Source organism: Ahaetulla prasina, chromosome 12 (genome assembly GCF_028640845.1).
Source record: "Ahaetulla prasina isolate Xishuangbanna chromosome 12, ASM2864084v1, whole genome shotgun sequence".
In the NCBI taxonomy this organism is placed as follows: Eukaryota; Metazoa; Chordata; class Lepidosauria; order Squamata; family Colubridae; genus Ahaetulla; species Ahaetulla prasina.
The window spans coordinates 808,030-829,449 of NC_080550.1; the positions used below are offsets into that span (position 1 = coordinate 808,030).

The following is a 21,420-nucleotide window of genomic DNA, read 5'->3' on the forward strand; positions in this document are numbered from 1 at the left end:
TCGGCTCCTTCCCTCCCTTCACCCACTCCCCAAATGGCCGCAGCTCCCGCTTAGCAAATAGAAAAACTCTCTGGTCCCCTTCCTATTGGAGGAGGCGTTCAAACGGCGGCCAATCAGAACGTAGGGCGCGCTAGTTGGCTGGTGGGAAGCGCCGCTCTGGGAGAATGGCCGGTCGGGCCCTTTCCGCTCTTCTGGGTACGGGTGTGTGTGTGTGTGTGGAGTGGGGAGCGGCAGCACTCTGTACATGCCCAGAGACTCTCCGCGAAGCCTTGGGCTGCCCCGGAGGGTGGGAATTGCACTCTGCATATGCTCAAGGAACCAGCGTCCCTGTGAGGGATATGACCTAGGAAGGGAACTGCGCTCTGGGATGTCAATGAAAAGGAAAGAATTCCAACGAATGAATGATCCCCCTCTGTGTTTTTAGCGGGAAGGTGCAAGAAGCAAAAGAAGGAACCCAAAACCCAGCAGGAGCTGCGGGAAGCGGCCCTGCGCATTTGGAGTCGGCACCAGAGGCTGGACGAGCTCTTGCTGGAGGTGAGCAGCTGCGCCCTGATGCCCGAACGGGGTTTTTATGCAGCTGCGCCCGCATTTCCTCCATCTCGGGGCCCTTAAGATGGGCGGACTTCGACTCCCGGGATTCTCCTGCCAGCCGCCTGGATTGGCGATTCCGCGGGTGGAAGCCTGCCCGTCTTCAAGGCTCTGAGATTGAGTCAGACTTGTGGCCCTGATAGACTTGTTCATTGTTAAAAAGGGTTGGGGGCGGGGAGGTAAACAGTACGTGGCCCTCATCTGAAGCATTTTAGGAGTAGTGATATTGATGATAATGACAACATTCAGTAGAATATTTGAAACTGTAAACCAGTTAACACAACAGTGCAGGATTTGAATAATAATTCAGCTAAGGCAATATTGGGTAACATTTCTGTAGTGCTTACTGCTCTTTTTAGGATGGTAACCTTGTTTTCATACTGGATTAATAGTGCTCTGTGATTTTTAAATGATTACCCTGCTGAAAAGGTCCTTTGGCAGGGGAGAAATCTAGACTGACCACCAAATATTTTAGCATCTTTAGCTTCAATAGTGATCTTATTTATCAAGCTGCAGAATGTTAATATACACGGCTGCACATTTTTAAAAATGCTGCGTATTTTCTGTCTATGAGAAATTTCCCTGTTCCTTTTAAGCATACTGGTAGGCTGTCTCCACCTCAGAGAATGCTGTGTTCCTTTGGGGACTCTGACATATTTGATGAATTAGTAATGTCTCATGTTATGTCTGGAAAAGGCCATTAAAGACCAAAGGATTTGATATGCTCTACAGTCAAGACAATTGCCCTTTTCTCTCTCTTTTAACAGAATGGAAGTTCAGAACATGGCAAGTCCATACTTTCCAGTAACTTGGGCAGGGGCGGAAGTAAAATGTCAGTTCCAGAACAATTTGTAGGTGGGTGAAATAGAATTTATTTTTCTGGAGAGAATGGCTAAATTCAGTAAAATAATACTGAGACTGCCTGATTCAGAATTGTCAGTTGTTATTGGATTTCCACGATTCAAGCACTCCTAACCTGTGACTGAGCCTTTTCAATGTGTCTGCCAACAATTGGGGTTTTTTTTTTCATTACCTTTTCAGCCTCATCATGTCATGCTATTTCTAGTTGCAATTTGGAGTGGTATATTTAAGGTCTGGATGGAGTTTCTTCTCTTCTGTTGTAGTCACAGCCTTGAAGGATGAGGCCTCCGTGCTGGGCATGCCAGCAGGAATCTTATCAGCCAGGATGGCAGCCAACCTCATTGAGAAGATCTCTATGGAATCTGATCAGACTATACTATTGAGTGCAGAACACAGAGTAAGGGGAAATATGCCTGTTTCATGTATGGCAGGGTGGAGGGAAGCACATTCAAGTAGTTCAGGCCTTACTAAAGAGGAAATGGTGGTCAGTGGTCCTGAAACAGCCACAGGGAATTCTGACAATTTATATGATGAAAATAGTTTTATAGAAAGTCAACCTAAAAGTACTTTAAGTACGTTTTAAAGGAATAGTTAATTTTCCAAAGGAGCACTGTCATTCAGGATTTGAAGAATATACAAAAATTTAGGACTAGCTCATTAATTGTTCAAAAATAATGCCAAGCCATATACGTTGCTTACACTGTAAACTAGACCCCTATGACTTGTTCAACAAATTAAAAAAATATTACTAAGAGTTACCTATAAAAAGGTGTATTGCGGTTGGCAACTGACTAAAAATCTGATCAAATCACTTCATTTTATTCTATTTGCAGAAGAAGTTGTTTTGTTTGTTCCAGTCCTTGAAGGAATTATTAACTTACAATGCTTTCTGTCATTCTGTTTTTGCTCAAGAAATGTGGAAAATGCAGGTAAGGTCATTAGAGCTGAGAGGGAGATGGAAGCAGCGAATCCACATGCTTAAATGACTGCCCTAAGGCCATTCTGCCCCCACCCCTCCTCACTTTCTGAGTTGCTCTCCTCTTGAAGAAAGTGAGTGAATGGAGAGGGAAAGGCAGCTTTGGAAACCTGCTCCTAGTTTCAGAGTTAGTTACTTGGGTGGTTTTTGGGTGGAAGCAAGTTGTTGGGTTGCTGGCGTCTCTGAATTCCAAATGACCTGACCTTAGCGCTATTTCCCCCAGCGCCCACCTATTTTGGAAGTCGCTTGGCACCTGCACAGAGAGAACATTGTTCGTTTGGAAGAATTACTGGAGAAGTAGGTAGAGGCTTGAACGTTTGCCTGTGGCTTTGGCTTGAGGTGGCATCTCAGCATTTAGACTTGTTTGTGGAAGCCTGGATCCTCCCCTTGAAGAGAGATGCGCACTGAGCAAGATTTCCAGTGATTTGCGGGAAACCGCTGCTAGTTGGTTTAGATAACACTGAAGAAAGCTTCCACATCCTGGTGCAGTGGGAACAATAGCTGCATTTACAGGCCATACTAAGTCAAGTGGAGGCCTGATGTAAAGTACCATACTTTTTAGAGTATAAGATGCACTCCCCCCCTCTAAAAGAGGGTGGAAATGGTGGTACGTCCTATACACCGAATATTTGGCCCCTCAAAACCCTGCCCCACGCATCCCGTTTTTGCCAAAAAAAGGACTGTTTTTCGCAAAAACGGGATGCGCAGAGGTTTTGGGAGGCCTACAGCATGCTCCTGGGGGCTGTGGAGGGCAAAACCCTTTTTTGTTTACCTCTTCAAAATCTTGGTGCGTCTTATATTCTGAAAAATACGGTAACTTTCTCTATGCTGAACTTAAAATTTCAGACTTAGGAGTAAACGGGACATTTTGTCCTTTTAGTGCAGGGATCTCCAAACTTGGCAACTTTAAGTCTTGTGGATTTCAACTACCAGAGTTGAAGGTATGCTGGCTGAGGCATTCTGGGAGCTGAAGTCCACAGGTTGGAGACCCCTGTTTTAGGAAGGGGAGAAAAGGTAAATGATGCAGGCTCCTCTCTCTTCTCAGGAATCTGGAGGTACTTGTCCTGGTGGATTGGTTGTCCAGTAGCCTTTGCCTCCTGTGCCATCAGATGGAAGAAATGGACACGGAGATTGGCCAGAACATTCTCACAGGCAAGGCAGGGCCAAAGCCAGGGATGGGGTGGGGTGGGGCTGGTGGTTAGGAAAAGGTCCAGGCCTGTGAATTGCCTTGCAGCTGTTGGCTCTGGCCCTGCTCTCTCTGTCCCTTCAAAGAGGCAGGCAGGTAGTTGAGCTGAAGCCCTCTTCTGTAATATGAGACCTGGTTTCATGTTACCTCAGTTTGTACTATTCAACATTGGTGTGACTTAGTCTTGTTTAACAAATGGCCAGACACACCAAACAACCATTATGCCGGTTCCACATACTTTGGCTTCTGGCTGACTTTATAATATGCTGAAGAGATGTATAGTTGTCAAAGAGAAGAAAAAAACAACACATGAAAAGTGCTCTAGCAAAAAGGGTGAAAGAAATATGATAAAGGAAAAACAAACATGAAATATTGTAACAATACAGTTGCAGTTGATGTAAACTTGTTTAATGCAAATATTCAAATACGTCTATTTCTAATACATTTATACAACTTCTTAAACCTATTATATTCTGTATACATGAGTCCCCTATTTGTGTTTTGCTCCTTTTTTCTCTTAATTAAAAAGCCATAAGATACAAATAAAATAGAATGTTTTATGTTTAGAATAATGATAGCAAAAGCCAAGTATAAACCGGGGCAGGAAAAGATGAGAAATGTTTAATTACTGAAAAAGACAGACTGGAGTTTTTATGTCTGTGGCTGCTTCTTCCTTTCATTTTGCTTCATAGGTTAAGATTTATTAAAGCAAAAGCCCCCCCCCCCCACCGTCTCTTCACCGTCTCTTGTCTGAGTCCCTTTTCCATCTTTTCTGCGTCTTTTCTTGCCTCATTCAGCTGGCATAGGAGATCTCTGACCTGGGCTTCCTTCTTAATCCCTAGACTTCGCTCTGGTGCTCCTTCAAAATGGATTTCCAAAAACACCTGAGTCTGAAAAGAAGCTGGAAATGAAGAAAGTTTCTGAAGTAAGGCTAGAGCAGATTTGCTCCCTAGCATTCTAGTCACCACCCTCTAGGGGGGCTGGGAAACACCCTGCTTAGCCTCCTTTCCAGGCTCTTTCCAGGCACTGAGCAGCTGGGTTTGTGCATTGCAGCCCCCCGCCCCTTGGTTAATGGGCCAAGGCCTGGGAAGTTGAGGGGGAGGTTAAGATGAATGCAGTCCGAGTTCAGATCTCCGTGGCCATGAAAGTTCATTCTGAGGTCCTCTGGGGGGTGGGGGTGTCAATTAAAAATTTAAAAAAAAAACGGGGAAGTGCTCTGGCTGCTGCTTTGAAATCTCAAAGGAGGAAAAACATAAATGAAATACCACGGCTAATACCTCTTAAAAAGTTGTCGACTTTACCTTTTTTTCTTTTTTGCAGATCTGTTGTGCTGTGCTGGAGAGAATGTTGGCATGTAAGTGTAATCACCCTTTAGAGAGAGGCTTGTGAGAATCACTCACAGGACATTGCTACCACACAAATAGCTTGAACTCTTACTACGTCATGTGTGGTATGTAAAGCCACACTGAAAATTTCAGACTCTCCAGCTGTGAATTGTGCCCCCCCCCCACTTTGCTTTGCATAACTGAGAACGTTGGGGGTTAATTCTCCCAGGGAAGGACGGCAATCCCAACTTCGGCTTTGAAGATCTTTGATCTGCAGATCACTTTGTTCCAAACATTTTTGTTCCTACATATTTTTTGTTTTGTTTTTCATTCCCATCTATGCTCTTGAGCAGTGATGTTCCTGCCAGAGGTGCTTGTGCAGAAAATCTATTACAATGATAGGACAGGTTTTCAGAAAGGAGGGAAAACGCTCCTCTTTTGATAAATTATTCCTTGTGGAGTTTGTGGCTCCGTGGCTCTTTCATTGCCCCATTCTCCGGACGTGGCCTTCTGCTTGTTTTCCCTGAAGCTAGCTTGCTTAGTGAAGACGCTCCCTTGTCTTTTCTTTAGGGGTGCTGGACACTGTAGCTACAGAGAAGCAGGGCAGTGCCTCCCCCACAGGGAAGGCCGTGAGATGCTGGTAAGAATCTGACTTCTCCTGGAGGTTAAGGCTGGGAGAGGGCGGATCAGAGAGCCGCCAACTGGGGAAACAGCATTTCTGAGCTCTGCAAGAGATCCGTTTGTGTATTTCCCAAGTGGCTTCATTCCCTTTGTACAAAGCAGTGTGATGCTCTCTTAAAATGGAACTCCTGTTTCCAGCAGCATTTTTCTGTCGGGCCAAAGTTTTGCCCACTGATTTGTTACATTTACTAATAATAGCATGCTTTTATGTTTTTTGCCAAGCACTTGAGCAATAATCAGAAAATAAATATTTATCATATATTTACAGGCCTCCTAGTAAATGCCTATTACTGAAAAAAAAAGGGAGCAATTAGCAGTAATTCTCAAGCCAGCTGACTCATTGTTCTTGCCTATTGAGACATTTTCCCCTTTTGTGTACAGGCTCCAAGTATACAGCTTGGTAGTTTTCCAAGGCATGGCTCCACCGGAGTCTCTGCAGCCCCTCTTTGGGCACATCTTCACCCGTGTGCTTACCTACAATCCCCATCTGACAGGTAGGATCCCCAGAAGGGAGCCAGGTATGCTCGGAATTGCTGAGGGACGACAGAAGTCTTTTGCAGGACTCCCTGCCGCCCCTGGGAATCACCCAGCGGGCTTCCCATAAGACTCTAGGCTCCTGCCAGCACCTCTGTCTCGTGTGCCTTTGAAGGCCAAGCTGATGAATCAACAGGTTCCAACTGTGTGTTTGGAACATGGTTGCCTGCAGAATCTCCTTTCTCCTTATAACTGTTATGTATTCATTGGTACTCAGTCAAGCAAGTTCTTCAAGTGATGACAACGCTAGAATGCACGTTTTAATTGTTGCTAATAGTTAATGCGACTCTCCAGCTCTGGGACTGTCTCTTTAGTCAGCGGCTGTTGGGCTGGAGTGGGACAGGGCAAGGCAGGATACGACTCCAGGCTCCCCTGGAAGTTGGTGATGGAACTCAGGCAAACAGCTGAAAAGTGAAACAATGGATAGATCTGATCTGAGATCTCCTTTTCCATTGTTCCGGCATTCTGCCCTTCTGGCAAGGTGACAGAGTCTTAGAGTCTCTGGGGCTCGAATTCTGCAGTGACCAGGGGAAGGAGGGAGGGGAGGACGGGGTGTGGGGTGGCTGTTCTGAAGAGGAAGGAACGGTCTGCCTATTTTGCCAAACCAGTGAAGAGGCTCCTTCTGCAGTCTGGCTCTTACTGTTCTGCGAAACCAGCATTTCCTCCTCTCCCTCTCTCTGAACAGTCTCTGATGCCATCCATCTGCAGAGGGAATGGAGCTTTGCCAGGACCAGCTTGCTGCTTGCTACCTTATACCGCAAAGTACGTGCTCCTTTCCAGTCAATGCTGCTTCATAAGTCAGGCTGTGCTTGACCAGTTTTTATTGTATGGTGCCCGCCATGCAACCTGGGCGGCATTGGCACCACGCAGAAGCGATTCCTTTCCATTATTACAGAAATGGTTCTCTGGCCCAGAAGGGCAAGAAAGCCAGGAAGTGCACCAGCAGCTCTCTGCCAAGAAGCTGGCAGGGCAGATGGAGGCTCTCAACAGTGGGAGGGGAAAGGAACAGGATGTTTTCTGTTTTTAATTCAAGGCAGGGCAGGGTGGGAGGAAGAGTAGGAGTTTTCCTTGGGGAATATCCATGGCGATGTCTTAAGAACTCCTCACTTCTGAACTCCTGAGCAGAAGGCTCACTTGTGGGGCAGTTAGGACTCAGCATTCAGAAAGCTGCTCCCCACGATTTGAAAAGCAATTCCGCCCCATTCCAGGTCTTCGTGGTGTTCCAGCCAGAGGAACTGGCCCGGCGCTTGCAGCAGGTCCTGGAGACAAGCGAAGTAAACTGGCATCACGTCCTCTCGTGCATCTCTACCCTCTTAGTCTGCCACTCCCAAGCAGATCAGCTGGTTAAAGGTACCGGCAGCGGCTGGGAATTGGGAGACCCTGAAAACTCTGCTAAATCGTGATTTGGCCTGAAACTATGGCTCGAACTATGGAGTCAAGTTTCTTTAACTGCAGCTGGGTAGCGAGTTCGAGACTATCCTGTGTCTCTCTTAGACCTCCTGGGTGGTCTCTTGAGAAAGGCCTTTGCGAATTACGATTTGGAGAGTTTGATCACTACGTTCTTAATCGTCCGCCAAGCAGCCCTGGAAGGCCCGGCCTTATTCCCCCCTTACGCAGAATGGTTTAAGGTGAGAGCCAGGAGGGGATTTCCTTGCAAGGACAGGGGGCTTCCTGGGGAGGAGGGTCCTGGGCCTGCAGGCTTTGGAGGAGGCAAGCGGAAGAAGGTTGCCCAAGGGGAGCCAGGCTGCAGCCTTGTGACCCTGCCTTTTTTCAGGCATTCCGAGGCCTCAGTCCAGGTACACCCGGGGGAAGGTGGCCACATACGCAGCTGAGCAAGGCTGCTTGGTCCATGGAGGGAGGACATCGGGGGGCAGGGAGGGTGGGATGCTGGCCAGTTGGGCTCCAGGCACCGCTCTCTGCTTCCAGCTGACTTTTGGGAATGGCAGCAGCCTCCACTGCAGCAGCAAGAAGGCCCTCATCTTCTTCTTTCAGTTCCTCTCACAGCTCGTTCCCTTCGAAGCTCCCCAGTACCTGAAGGTGGGCCCTGCCTTCGCTTCTCGGCCAGTGGGTTGCTAGGGCTGGCTACCTCTGGGCATATTGAACCGTTGCCCAAAGGCCAGGCTGGCTGGCGATTATGGGAACTGAAACCAAATAGGTGCTACCTTGGAGGATGCTGTCAAAGCAGCGTCAACCCCAGCCTGCCCATTTCTGCCCAGGGGGGCATTGCAAAGAACAGGGCATTTAATGCGTGTCTGTCAGGTCTGGGGAAAGCGTCCTCACTTCCCATCCTCGGCAATTCCTAGAACTCCCCGCCTCCAAAAGAAAGGCCAGGACCTCAACAACATCCAGGCCCCTGGGTGGGGGTGGGGGTGGGCAAGGAAAAGGTCCCCCCATCAGTTTCCTTGGAGTCTCAGATGTGCAGCTCAGACCTACTGCTTCGATGCATCTGGAATGAGGGCATATCTGCTTTGTGCCTCACCTTGTCTGAAACTCTCTAGGTCCACCTCCTGCATCCCCCATTTGTGCCCAGCAAGTACCGGTCCCTCCTGCTGGAATACATCACGTTGGCCAAAACTCGCCTGGCAGATCTCAAGGTGCCTCCCCCTCGCTGGGGGACAAATGGAGGAGGGTGGTAGAAGCCCCCCCCCTGCACGTGCCCACAGCCTTTCGTGCTATCCCCCCCCCCCTTCAGCTCTTTCTGCCTGTCTCCCCAGGTGTCGATAGAAGACATGGGCCTCTATGAGAATCTCTCTTCCCCCAAGGGAGCCTCCCAGGTATGGACTCAGATCCCAGCCCAATAAATGCTGCCACTTGTTGTTATGGTAACCTCTAATAGGGGCAGATCTGCAAAATGGACCAGGGGGATTACCATATTCTACCGCAAACTGTTTAGCCAGCTGTGATGTGCTCAGATAATGCAGGCAGCTGGGATGCGCACCCTGAGGCTTGGGGCTTAGAACAGGGGGCCAAGGCGGGTGTACTCGGAGGATTTGTGGTTCCAGCTCTTTCCCCAAAGCCTCCGATCTTGGAATGTGCAGCTGGCCGTTGAAAGGCAGTCTGATGAGAGATGCTTCTTGTCTTTCAAGCAGTGGCATGTGAGGGCAGCTCATGCCCATTCTGAGCACTCCAGTTGCGCTCCCCGAAACCGTGTGCTGGAGCATATAGGCCTCAAACTGCCTGATTTCCCTGCATGCTTAGCAGCATCTACTCTCCTTGGTGCTTTGGCCGTCTTAGTCTCTTCTGTTGTTTTAATGTCCTCCCCATTGCCCAATGCTTGCCCTGCACCCAAACTCTTCTCTCCCACCATGAGACAGTCTCCCTTGACCTGGGCAGTTGTGCAAAACAGGTGTTCTTCTTTTTGTGGTGTGTGTTTGTGTGATGTAGCCATCCTGTCAAGCTTTTCGGGATGTTGAAAAGGCCATCCAGATATTCCGGAATATTGGCAAGATCCCAGCAAATGTGATGGAAGCCAGGTAAGGTCTCTGCTTTTGAGGATGGAAGGAAAGACCACTGAAAGGGGCAGCTGTTTGCAGAGAGACCTCAAGGGAGGAGAAAAAAACCCAAAGTACAAAAATGTCAGGTTCTCACTTAAAAAGATACACTTTCAAGAGCAAATTGCAAGCCCAACACTTTCTGTTTGGCATATTTACAGATAATTTATTAAGCTTCTATGCTGCCCAACTCCTCTGAGTGGCTTACAACAATCAAATTACAATCAAATCAGTAAAGATGAAAAAATGGCAAGCACAACCCATCGAATGGAATGAAAAAAGGGGGTCTCGTTTTAGAAGGGTCAGGTCTTCCCAGCTGCAGAGTGGGGAGGGGCAGATCTTGTGGGGCATCTCAGCCCAGGGGGCAAGCTCTTTGACAGGGGAGGATCTTGCTGGAAGACACTGTTCAATTGAAGGAATTCAGAGCGTCATGCTTACATTTAAAATCTGTTTTTTACTACTAAATTATTTGTTCTTAATCTTGGGCGATTGGGTTGCTTACTGTTATTCATCTGCCTGCTTCTGTCTCAGTATTTTCAGGCGGTCCTATTACGTCTCCCGTTTTCTTCCTGCTTTGCTTGTACCACGAGTGGTGAGTTTTCTTTTTTCCATTGTTCGTGTCCAGTGGAATCTTTAAATAGTTTGGTTTTGATCTTCTTTTGTTCAGAATGCTGCTCTGTTAACAGAAAACTCCCTCAAATAACCTGCAGGATAGAAAACTAGAAATGCCTACAATATGTTAACTTTGCAATGGGAGATTCATACTGACTTCTTTTATGATTATCTCTGTAGCTTCCTGAAACCCCTGACATCCGCATGGCTTTGATAGAAGCCCTCAAGAGGTAGGAAGCAACATTTGCAATAAAGACCGTTTTCCCCCAGCTTTTTTTTAATGGGAAGCATTGTATCATTTGATCTAACTTTGGCTTGCTTGTATTGTGATCTGTTCTGCTTTGTTAACTGCATATAGCAATCTAATCAATCCCAGTAATTGGATTTCTCTGGATTTCAATCTTACTTTAACTTAGAGCAACTGGCATTCTTTGCAGCCAGCAAGGGGTTCTGCTAATAAGAGCGTATTATATAAATATTCTGCCCATAGTTATTGTGGTTTTGCTGTTCCCTTAGTTAGAAAAACTACGGCCATTGCTTTTTCACAAAATAGCTAAAAAGGGATTACTACTTTCTTTTAGCAATACATTAAGTTAGCAATTTCCTTTCCCTTGGCCATATAACCCAGGATCCTAGGAGCAAGTTTCTTTCAAGAGGAGCCCTTTCCAATGCTAATTAAAAGCTTTTTGGGAGGGGGCTCAGCGCTCCCCCCCTTTATCATTTCACTATTTAGTCAATAGAGCCCTGTGAGACTAAGAACAGATTTTTTGCCTATTCAAACCTGTCCCCAAGGGCTGTTCTTTGAAAGGTTTGTAATCAGGGGCGTCGCTTAATTGGTGGGCGTGGCTTAGTGGTCAGGTGACTGAGTGGGCTTGGCCAATAACAATAAATAATAAAAATAATAAACAAAGTACACAAAACAATAAGAAGTACCAAAAACCAACTTTCACACTTTACACAACACACAATACAACTGACCCACACACAATGTAAAAGCAACTGTACTTCACCCAAAATGGCCCCTCAAAACTTTCACACTTTACACACACACAACACAACTGACTCACACACATACACACAAAATGCCACATACAGCTTTGTGAGATTTTGTGTGTTTGTGTAGTTAGAGTGAAACACTACAGAAACACAACAAATCTCAGAAAGCTGCACAAATATTTTATTTTATTTATATTTTTTAGATAAAAGCAGCTAAATTAAAACTTCCTTCACTTTAAATTGCTGTCCAGAAAAAAAAAAACTCCCTAAAAAAACCCCAATTAACTATTTTTTAAAGCTCCCCCTCCACAGTTACTTACTCAATTGGAGGCAGACAGATTGAGTTGCTCACCGATGAGATGGATTGCAGGCAGGCAGATTCAGTTGCTAGCTGATGTAATTGATTGCAGCAACCAAAGCAAGGCTTAGCGAGCCCAAAAGAAGTAGCAATTAGGCAAGTGGGGACGGGGCGATTGGGTGGGCATGGGCAGGGGCTGTTGTAAGAGGTTGTAAAAAAATGATTTTAAAAGCCTGCGATGATCAGGCAACTCAGCTGGGATCGCTAGAGGAAAAAAAGCTTTTAAAAGGCTCCTCTAACAATCCCAGCTGAAGTTGCCTGATCGCAGCCCAGAACCTCTTAAAAGGATTTTTTTAACAACCTCTTCAGCCGAAGAGCTTGTAGAAAACATGCTTTTTAAAGGTTCTGGCAATCGGGCAACTCAACTGGGATCCCCAGAGGAGCCTTTTAAAAGCTTTAAAGCCGAAGAGGTTGTTAAATAAAAAGCTTTTAAAGGGTTCTGATGATCCCAGCTGAGCCACTCGATCATCAAAGGCTTTTTTTTACTTTTAAAAGCATTTTTTCGGCTGAAGAAAAAATGCTTTTAAAAGTAAAAAACAAAACAAAACAATTGATGTTCTGATGATTGTGCAGCTCAGCTGGGGCAGGGGGCGGGGCCAGGGAATTTTGCTACCAGTTCTTTGAACCACCCGCCACCATCGCTACCGGATCACGCGATCCGGTCCGAACCGGGAGCATTTCACCCGTGGTTGTAATCAGAAGCTGTTTGGGAAGAGACTCCATTGGTTTCCTCTCTTCCATCCGGCACCTGGTTGTTTTAGGAAGAGATTCCAGAGGTTGAAGGTGCCACCAGGCCCCCACAACTGTCTGTCTGCCGTCTCGGCTGCATTTGAGGGGAAAGACATTTGCCTTGAGTTTGGAGAAAATGGGGAAAGAGGAAAGTCACTAAACATTTGGCGTGCAGCAACTTAGAGTGTTGGAGGAAAAACAATTATTCTCCTAATTCTCCTTATTGGGTCTGTCATCTACACCTCTATAACTGTCTGGTTTGGTTCTGCAACCCAACAAGACAGACACAAACTTCAGAGGATAATTAGAACTGCAGAAAAAACAATTGCTATCAACCTGCCTTCCATGGAGGACCTGTATACTGCACGAATCACGAAGAGGGCTGTGAAAATACTTACGGACCCCTCGCATCCTGGACATAAACTGTTTCAACTCCTACCCTCAAAGTGACGCTATAGAGCACTGCACACCAGAACAACTAGACACAAGAACAGTTTTTTCCTGAACGCCATCACTCTGCTAAACAAATAATTCCCTCAACACTGTCAAACTATTTACTAAGTCTGCACTGCTATTAATCTTCTCATTGTTCCCATCACCCATCTCCTCCCACTTATGATTGTAACTTTGTTGCTTGTATCCTTACGATTTATACTGACATTGTTTCCTGATTGCTTATTTGTAGCCTATGACTATCATTAATCGTTGTACCTTATGATTCTTGATTCTTTTCTTTTATGTACACTGAGAGCGTATGCACCAAGACAATTTCCTTGGGTGTCCAATCACACTCGGCCAATAAAATTCTATTCTGTTCTATTCTATTCTAAACTAGGGCTGAAAAAATCTCTCCGAATGCCTACGCCACTTACTTGGAAGAATGCGAAGCTGCTAAAAGGAAGCCGTTGCGAGGTGAGTCTCCTGAACTCATTTCCTCGGTTTTGTGTGCATGAAAACCCCTTGTTGTTCTCCTGCGCATGCTGACTTGCTTCTGTGACGAGAAAGGGAAATACTTGGTGGAGTTGAGGCCCTGGCACGGATCCTTTTTGCAGAAAAGTGGGGCAAAGCCTGCCAGGGGAATCGGTAGCCTCCTTGGGCATCTGGCACTGAGTCATCAAAGAGCTCCAGGGCAGGGATGATTCTCAGGCTCCCAGTCGGGTGAGCCTGCGGAGTTACTCTGCAGTTACTGGGGCAAGGGCAGCACAAGGTGGTGCCATTCTTAAGAGCTGCAAATCTGGAGATGCTGCAGTCAGTCTCACATGCTCCAAGTCAGGAATCCATCTGATTTGCAAGATGTGCAGGGGCCCAACCCATGGCTGGTTGGTGGAGGGCGACCTCTAGTGGCTGCAGGAGTCATCCTGCGGCTTCTGGATACCACTGGACCAGCCAGTTTGGCTGCTCTTTGTCCCTTAATCCTACCAGATCGATGCACATAGAATGGCATTGCCGGTTAAACTCCAAACAGCTGCTGGCACTGTAGCTGCCAGGTAGGATTAATGCCCGGAACCCTTGATTTCTTCAGGCAATTTGCAAGGACCTGAAATACTTCGGATAGGATAGGATAGGATAGGATAGAATAGAATAGAATAGAATAGAATAGAATAGAATAGAATAGAATAGTTTTTTTTAAAAAAATATTTTTTTTAAAAAAACAACAAGATATAACGAACAGTAACATAAAACAAGGAGTATATGTTTTATGTTAGAACAGAATTATTTATTGGCCAAGTGTGATTGGACACACAAGGAATTTGTCTTGGTGCATAGGCTCTCAGTGTATATAAATTATAAATAAATAAATAAATAAATAGGTTATCTGACAAGGGCTGCAATTGTTAGGCACACAAACTGATCAGCTATATGGGATGAGCAGCCAGGGAGAGACAAAGAGAATGACAGGCAGCAGCAGGCCCCGTATGTCAGCCCGGCACCCCATAATAGCCTTGGCTGGATTAAGGTTACATTGTCAAACCACTGAAACTTCAGATTGTGAGCTTTGCAGTTCCAGGATGAAAAGGCTTTAGGTGGCCAAGGCTGCAAGCTTCTTCCAGCCTGTCTCTCTCTGTGTCTGCCTCCCCCCCCCCTGCCCCTATTTGAGACAACGCTTCCCAAGGTTCTCTATGATCCAAAGCTGTTTTCTCTGCCCCTCAGAGGGATTGGCTGAAAAAGAAGTGGGGAGCCCCAAGGAACCCCTGGAGCGACTAAAGGCCGAACTCGAAGTGCTGAGGCTGCTCGTCACAGATGCAAACAAGCACGATGGTAGGTAAAGGTGGCTGGGTCCCTGGGAAAGAAAACGGGCAGAGAAGAGCAGAGAATTTCCCTGAGCCTCTAAGGTGGAGCATGTTGGCTGGGGAATTCTGGGAGTTGAAGTCTGAGCATCTTGAAGTTGCCAACATCGAGAAACCCTGCTCTCATGTAATTGAGCAACATTGGAGGACTTCTGAGCTTGTTCACATGGCAGCATTGGAACGACACTGTGAGATGTGACTCAGAAATTCCCTGGGGCAGCCGGGCTTTGTTTCAGCCAAAGATCCAGGCAAATCTCTGCTCCATTTCTGGTATATTGATTAAATGCAGGTCTAGTCCAGATCCATTTAGATCACTCAAGCAACATTTTGGTTTTGGAAAGCGTCCTTTGAACCCAGCTTGTCAAAAGCATTTGGCTGCTTCTCCCCCTGGCAGGATAAGGTGGGGTTTGCCAGGTTTTCAAAAACTCATTAAAGAAATTCAGCAGCTCGGCAGAAACCATTTTGCCTTTTCTTCTGCTGCTCCTGGGTGGTTCACAGGAGTCTTTCTCCCCTGGTTTTCTGGAATGGGCTCTCCTGTGTTGCAGCCATTCCAGCCCAGATTGCGGTCATCTCTGGGAAGCTGATGGAGGTTTTGGGACACGTGACAGATGACGATGAAGCAGCATCCCTGACTTTGAGGGTCAGGCTGGACCTTTCGGCTCCTGAAGTTGGTGCAGCAGATCAAGGGGTGCGGAGGGGAGCGTGTGGTTGGGGCGGGCAGGGGAGCTGGGTGTCTGGATGGGCACGTCCCTCTCACTTCTTCAGAGCCGTAGCTTAGCTGGGCAACAGAAAGGGCTAGACGTGATCCGGCTGTGTCTGTGTTCCAGGCTGTTGATCTTCTGCTGGCATCCTTCTGTCAGGATGTCATGGCTGCCTCTTTCTTCCTGCCTCCTGATAGGTAAAACAGATTCTGGTTTATTTGCAGCATCTACGCTGAAACATTTACGCAACCCCCCCGCCCCCATTCATCCTCGCAGTTATGCCACAGTACACTCTTTTTGTTCCCTGCAGGCAAGGGCCCTGGCCTTCCCTCTTCGTGAAAATGATCTGTGGGCACCGCCAGCTCTTGTCCTCCTTGCTGAACCGACTCTGTCAACTTCTCTACCACCAGGTTGGTTCTGCAGGGTTGTGGATCGGTGAAGATCTCATGGCGTTTTTTGACACCAGTTGACTCGATCTGGTGCGCTTGCAGGCTTTGATCTGGCAATCTCCCCCTTTGCTGATTGCAGGGACCTTCTCTGAGTGACGCTCACATCCTGGGCCTGGCTGCCTTCGTGGTCCATTTCAACGAGGCCGAGTCCCTGCTTCCCCCCGTGGACCTCTGCTTCCCCTCAGTTCCTCGTGTGGTTCTTCATACAGACCTTCCTCTTGCTGGGCTGTGGGACTATTTATTGGCACCCAGGTCTGGAGATTCAGCTCTCTTTTGCTTGCGGTAAGCCCTTCTCTTCCCTTTCCTAGAGGAAGATGGTGCCATACTTCGGGGCTGTTAGAGAGGGCTTAAGTGTACTAGGCGTTTTATAAAAATGGAGGGCCAGAATGGAATAGTGGACACTGCCTGGTGCCATTTCTTGAGCTGATCTCTTTCTCAGCATTGTTGGATCAAATCTAACAGCTGGCGAGAAAGAGCTGCATAAATATTGTTCCTCAAATGAAGAGGGGGATGAACTGGGAAAAGCTGGTCCCACAAATGATTCTTCCCCCATCCCTTTTCTGCAGGTTTTGCACTGCAGCAATTTCATACTTTCTGTGCAAGTTTCCTTCCTTTTCCCACGAGCACCTTTGTTCCGTGCTTCATCCAGGCTTCATGAAAAAGGTAACTTTTTGCCCCCAGCCCTAAATTCAATCCCATCTGTCTCCATTTCCCCCCTGCTGAGATTCCTGCGCAGGGACCTGGTGCTGGGTGGGACTTGCCCGGATTCTCAAGGTCCCGCCTGATGACAGCTCAGAATTTGGTGGTGGCTGCAGCCTTGTTAGCTCAGCCTCTCCGAAGTTGCACTGCTTGTTCCTCATTCAAGGAGTTTTTGCATCCCAGCATCTCACATCTGTGCCTGTCCGGCCTAATAAGGAAGCGAGGCATGAATAAGTAATCTCATGCCACCAAGTTAGTTTCTGTAGCTGCCTGCCTGACTGAAGAGGAGAAACTGGGTGGAAAGGAAGCATAGTGGTGGGCTGGGGGGTCTTGGTGGTGGCAACGTCCAGTCTCAATTTGCGCCTGAGGAGTTTTCTCAGCAACACCCTCAAGGAGGCAGAATTCAGGAGGGTTTCTTCATTTTAACTTGGCCGTGTTGTATCTGCGCCCCCCGAGCTGGGCCTCCTGCCAGAAAGTGACTTGGAAAGTGAGGGGGAAGGGCCGTCAGGACTTACCTTGGGACCACCGGCTTCCCTGGCTCAGCTCCAGGAGCCAGAGGCAGGCCAGGTGGAAGAGATAACGAGGCCTCCGTCCCCTGACTCTTTCCCCCCCCAGGCCACGCCTTCAGAACCAGCTGATGGTAATCAGGCTTGGTTGGACCCTAGGTTTTGTAGGCAGGAGAGGCGGAAACAACAGAAGCAGGGGTGGGGCAGGCCTAGGAAGTTCTGAGTCATGGAGCCACATCCCACAGGATATAAAGGCAGCCAGAGCTGCTGTGCCTCTTCGTAGCAGGCTAATCAACTGAGTAGCTAAGAGTTGAAGTTTGTTCCTGGGTGACTCATCAGCATCGAGGGAGATAACAGAGACACTTGGCAGACGCTCGCTATTTTGCTGCCAGAGCTGATAGTGCCGGCTAATTAAGCCATCACTCAGACGGAGGCGAAGGAGGACAGAACAGTCCTGGCAACACCGTGGGCCACCTCTTCTCCTTCACAGCTCCAGTATGTCTTGCCACGGCTTTGCTTGGAAGCGCGAGAAACTGGCTACGAAGGGGACTCGGCTGCATTTCCTTGGAAAATGCTCTCCTGCCCTCCTCTCTGCTACCAAAAGGCTGCCCTCAACTTGTGGAAAGAAACCCGTTTCCAGGAACTCCTGCGGGAGGAAGCCTTCCAGGTAAAGACCACTGCGGAGCCTTGAGGGTCAACTGGGGGTGGTGAGATTTCACAGGGCTCTTGGGCTGAGATCGACCCTCATCCCTGCTGCCCTTGGAAGGCAGATTGTTTGCTTTTCTGCCCCGAGTACCTTTGCCCTTCTTCCAGCTGACCTTCCCTGAGTGGTTGAAGATGGAGCTGCAAGTCCTTCCTGACCAAGACCTGCTTTCTGCCAGTGAGAGGTGAGAGCGAGCTGCCTTAACTGCTCCAAGGAGATAATTTGGGCCATTCATTCGTGTTCGTTTGTGAGTCAGGGGTCTAGTTTATTTTATTTTATTTATTTTTTATTAATTTATTTGTCAGTCATATATAAGATAACAGGTAAAAGTATAATTTGGATACACGAAAAGAGTAAGTAAAAAGGAATATAAGGACAGGGACGGTAGGCACGCAGGTGCACTTATGCACGCCCCTTACAGACCTCTTAGGAATAGGGTGAGGTCAACAGCAGACAGTCTAAAGTTAAAGTTTTGGGGGTTTGGAGAAGAAAACTACAGAGTCAGGTAGTGCATTCCAGGCATTGACCACTCTGTTACTGAAGACATATTTTCTGCAATCAAGTTTGGAGCGGTTTACCTTGAGTTTGTATCTATTATTTGCTCGTGTATTGTTGTGGTTGAAGCTGAAGTAGTCATTGACAGGTAGGACATTGTGGTAGATAATTTTATGTACTATGCTTAGGTCAGACTGAAGTCTGTGTAGTTCTAAGTTGTCTAAGCCCAATGTTTGGCATAAGGTATTTTATTGCGAGCAGAGGAGTGGAGGACTCTTCTTGTGAAATATCTCTGGACTCTCTCGATTGTATTTATGTCCGATATGCAGTGCAGGTTCCAGACAGATGAGCTGTATTCAAGGAGTGGTCTAGCAAATGTTTTGTATGCTCTAGTTAGTAGTACAATATTACCAGAGAAGAAGCTACACAAGATTAGGTTAACAACTCTTAGTGCCTTTTTGGCAATGTTGTTACAGTGGGCTCTGGGACTGCCATCACTGAGATGACTCTGTAAAACAACAGTGTGTGTTTATTTGGGGAGGGGAACATCATGGCCTTTTTCAAGACCAGCTTAATTGTGCCAAAGATCTTAATCGTTACTCCAGTAAGCGTAGCCTCTGCTGTGGCTGGTGGTAGCAAATGTAGTACCACTTCTGTTCTGATTTCCTCACTTGTTTGTTTGACTCTGGCCCACCACCCCCAAACTGGGTTTTTGGTTCCTCGGCAGGCAGGAGTTCCATTCCTGGTCTTTGCATCAGCACTACCTCCCGAGGTCTGTTGCAGCTGGAGGCTGCGGTGGAGACCTGAGAGAGATGGGGGCTCTTTTTACCAACGTCATTCTGGATTTCCTTCAGAGGTGAGCTGCTTTTCTGAAGCATTTGCTTGCTCGGGCAGTGGGGTTTTCTGACATACAGCTCCTTCTGCAACCAAATGATAGCCTGTATCTGTTGCCTATGATGCCGTATCTACAGATCTCATGCAAATATTCTTTACGGTTGGTCTTTCTCTTTACTCAACTACGCCTCCAATGGTTTAGTTCATGACTAATGCATTTTTCCTGGATTGGATTCGGACCCCATCATATCTAACAGCAGATCCCCTGAAGTCACTGAGTGATCTGGAATGAAGACATCATTGTCTGACTATATCTGGATCCAGTTCAAAGCATATTAAAATGTATACCCCATTATTTATTTTTTTCTAGGAAATGCCATGATTTGTCTTATGTACGTACAGTTTATATAACTTTATATTGCTTTGAGTTCTAGGACAGAGTCGGAAGCCTGCAGTCTCCAAACGAACCCCGAGTGTTCCCTGACCCCTGCAAGAGGAAACCCGGATCTCTACTGCAGATTTCAGGTGATGGAGTTGTTTATGCTACTTTTTGTTTCATGTCCTTTTCCTGTGAATGTTTTCCCTGAGCTCTGGGTGGGCCTCTTCAGCAAATGCTGTGGCCGAGGGGCTTTCTAGCCCACAAGCGTCATGGCCCAGGTACGTGGCAGCTGGGCTGTGCCTACTAGTCTGACCTGGCTCTGCCCATTGTTTTGCTTAGAGTGCATGAGAAAGCATGCCCAGGTGCGCCACTGCATTGAAAGAGGCAGCGGCTGGCAATGGGATTCTAACCTCTGTATGACTATGGGAGGGTGAAGAAACACTCCAGGGTGGGGCTGACTGTCTGGAACAGCCTCCTTCAGGCTATCCCCACCTCCATCCCCCCCCCCGCCCCCCGACGTGGTGGATGTTCAACTCCTGTCAGTCCATCAGGGCTGGCCCAGGGCTGGGATTCCACCTGGCTGCATTGGGGAGTCAGAGCCAAGCTGCTCCATCATCCTGGTTGGAACAGGCCTCCTTCCTCCTCCTCCTCCTCCTCCTCCTCCTCCTCCACCCACCCGTTTCCCTTCCAGAGAGTGCAGAGTTCCCTGCATAACAATGCAAACAATGGCTGTCAGGATTTTGTTATTTTTCCAGCATTTCTGGGTTGTGATACTTCAGCCCATCATGTTAGCCTCTCAGCCGCCTGGATATGTGGGCAGGGACTGGCTCTCCTGTCCCATCTGCCTTCCGCTCCCCTGTGCTGCGGAGGAGAGGAGGCCTTCAGAGGCTCGCCTTGATTTCAGGAGCTGATGCTGGAGCTGGAGCTGGAGCGCAGGAGAGGCACGGAAGAGCACTTCCTGTTCCAGGTCTTCCGGGAGAGGCTGAGGGCTCTGGGGACCGGGGCTGCTTTGGGGGACCAGCTGCTCCGGCAGCAGGAGCTGCTCTCCCACACCAGGTGAATACCCAGGGAGGAGGACACACCTGCAGCCTCCCCCCACCTCCGGGCCAATGGGGGCAGGAAGGCCCAGCTGTCCCCGGCTTCGTCTCAGGGGAGTTTGTTGTTTCCTCAGGATCCTCTTAAGCCTGCCTCCGTCTGTTCTTGTGGCAACGCAGAAGAGAGGAGGGGAAATCGTTGTGGGCTGTGAAGGCTTTTTCTCCTTTGTAAACACGGAACTGGTGTGTATCACTTCCGAGAGCCCAGCAGGATCCTTGGGAACACTCCAAGTGATCTCTTTTGCGGTCTGGGAGAGGCAGGTGGTTTGAGGCAACCGGGCTACTCCCTCCAGACACAGCAGGAGGCATGCTAAAAAGAGGGTCAACTGGGTTTTTATTAGAGATTTCTTTGTCTGGAGGAGCAGCATCCAGCACAGGCTCTGCCGTCACCTGCTCCTTCATTACGTAACAGAAGCACCTGAAGTGCAGGTGGTCTTCGACTTGTGTCCAGAATTTTGGTCATGAGTCTGAATCCAGCTTATCCATTGAGCGGTTTTTGCTGGAAAACCGTAAAACCATCATGTGACCGCAACCGGTTGTAAATGTGAGGCAGTTGCCAGGTGCTGGAGATGTGATCACATGACCTCAGGGGTGGAGTGGCAGCCGACTTTGAGGACAAGTAACTTTTCAAGTCCATGCTAGCTGAATGGCTGCGGACTCCTCTATACTGGCTCAGGCAGGATGGCTCTCCTCATCTCTTCTTTCCGTCTGATGTTGTTGCAGAGGAACAGCTGCTCCAGAGGATGCTCCCTGCCTTATGACATCACTGCACATTTCTTCAGGGTAAAAAAGATCAAAAAAGGCTTGTTATTTCACTCCATGTGGGTCCCTGTGACGATACACCTCACTGCCCCTTGTTGTTAGTTGAGAAGTCATGTCCAACCCATCACGACCCCATGGACAATGTTCCTCCAGGCCTTCCTGTCCTCCACCAT

General features: G+C 47.8%; 1 protein-coding gene across 4 annotated transcripts in view; it reads left to right on the forward strand.

Annotated features, from left to right (window-relative positions):
- The window catches only part of FANCA (FA complementation group A), a 26,918-nt gene continuing 5,498 nt past the window's right edge, over positions 1–21,420 (forward strand). Inside the window, exons 1-34 of one of the 4 annotated variants that reach the window (XM_058154886.1) lie at positions 1–195; positions 425–534; positions 1,356–1,443; positions 1,713–1,846; positions 2,283–2,378; positions 2,649–2,722; positions 3,471–3,577; positions 4,454–4,536; positions 4,932–4,965; positions 5,507–5,576; positions 5,999–6,111; positions 6,837–6,913; positions 7,360–7,501; positions 7,646–7,779; positions 8,078–8,188; positions 8,650–8,745; positions 8,866–8,925; positions 9,536–9,624; positions 10,174–10,234; positions 10,435–10,484; positions 13,173–13,249; positions 14,489–14,596; positions 15,171–15,313; positions 15,453–15,523; positions 15,637–15,736; positions 15,855–16,057; positions 16,342–16,438; positions 17,471–17,647; positions 17,794–17,867; positions 18,906–19,034; positions 19,441–19,537; positions 20,296–20,447; positions 20,563–20,668; positions 21,209–21,268. In XM_058154886.1, the coding sequence (XP_058010869.1) occupies positions 165–195; positions 425–534; positions 1,356–1,443; positions 1,713–1,846; positions 2,283–2,378; positions 2,649–2,722; positions 3,471–3,577; positions 4,454–4,536; positions 4,932–4,965; positions 5,507–5,576; positions 5,999–6,111; positions 6,837–6,913; positions 7,360–7,501; positions 7,646–7,779; positions 8,078–8,188; positions 8,650–8,745; positions 8,866–8,925; positions 9,536–9,624; positions 10,174–10,234; positions 10,435–10,484; positions 13,173–13,249; positions 14,489–14,596; positions 15,171–15,313; positions 15,453–15,523; positions 15,637–15,736; positions 15,855–16,057; positions 16,342–16,438; positions 17,471–17,647; positions 17,794–17,867; positions 18,906–19,034; positions 19,441–19,537; positions 20,296–20,447; positions 20,563–20,668; positions 21,209–21,268 (3,354 nt within the window). In that variant the 5' untranslated portion in view covers positions 1–164. The remainder of the gene's footprint in view (positions 196–424; positions 535–1,355; positions 1,444–1,712; positions 1,847–2,282; positions 2,379–2,648; positions 2,723–3,470; positions 3,578–4,453; positions 4,537–4,931; positions 4,966–5,506; positions 5,577–5,998; positions 6,112–6,836; positions 6,914–7,359; positions 7,502–7,645; positions 7,780–8,077; positions 8,189–8,649; positions 8,746–8,865; positions 8,926–9,535; positions 9,625–10,173; positions 10,235–10,434; positions 10,485–13,172; positions 13,250–14,488; positions 14,597–15,170; positions 15,314–15,452; positions 15,524–15,636; positions 15,737–15,854; positions 16,058–16,341; positions 16,439–17,470; positions 17,648–17,793; positions 17,868–18,905; positions 19,035–19,440; positions 19,538–20,295; positions 20,448–20,562; positions 20,669–21,208; positions 21,269–21,420) is intronic. The other 3 variants (XM_058154887.1, XM_058154888.1, XM_058154889.1) reach the window with 3 other exon arrangements.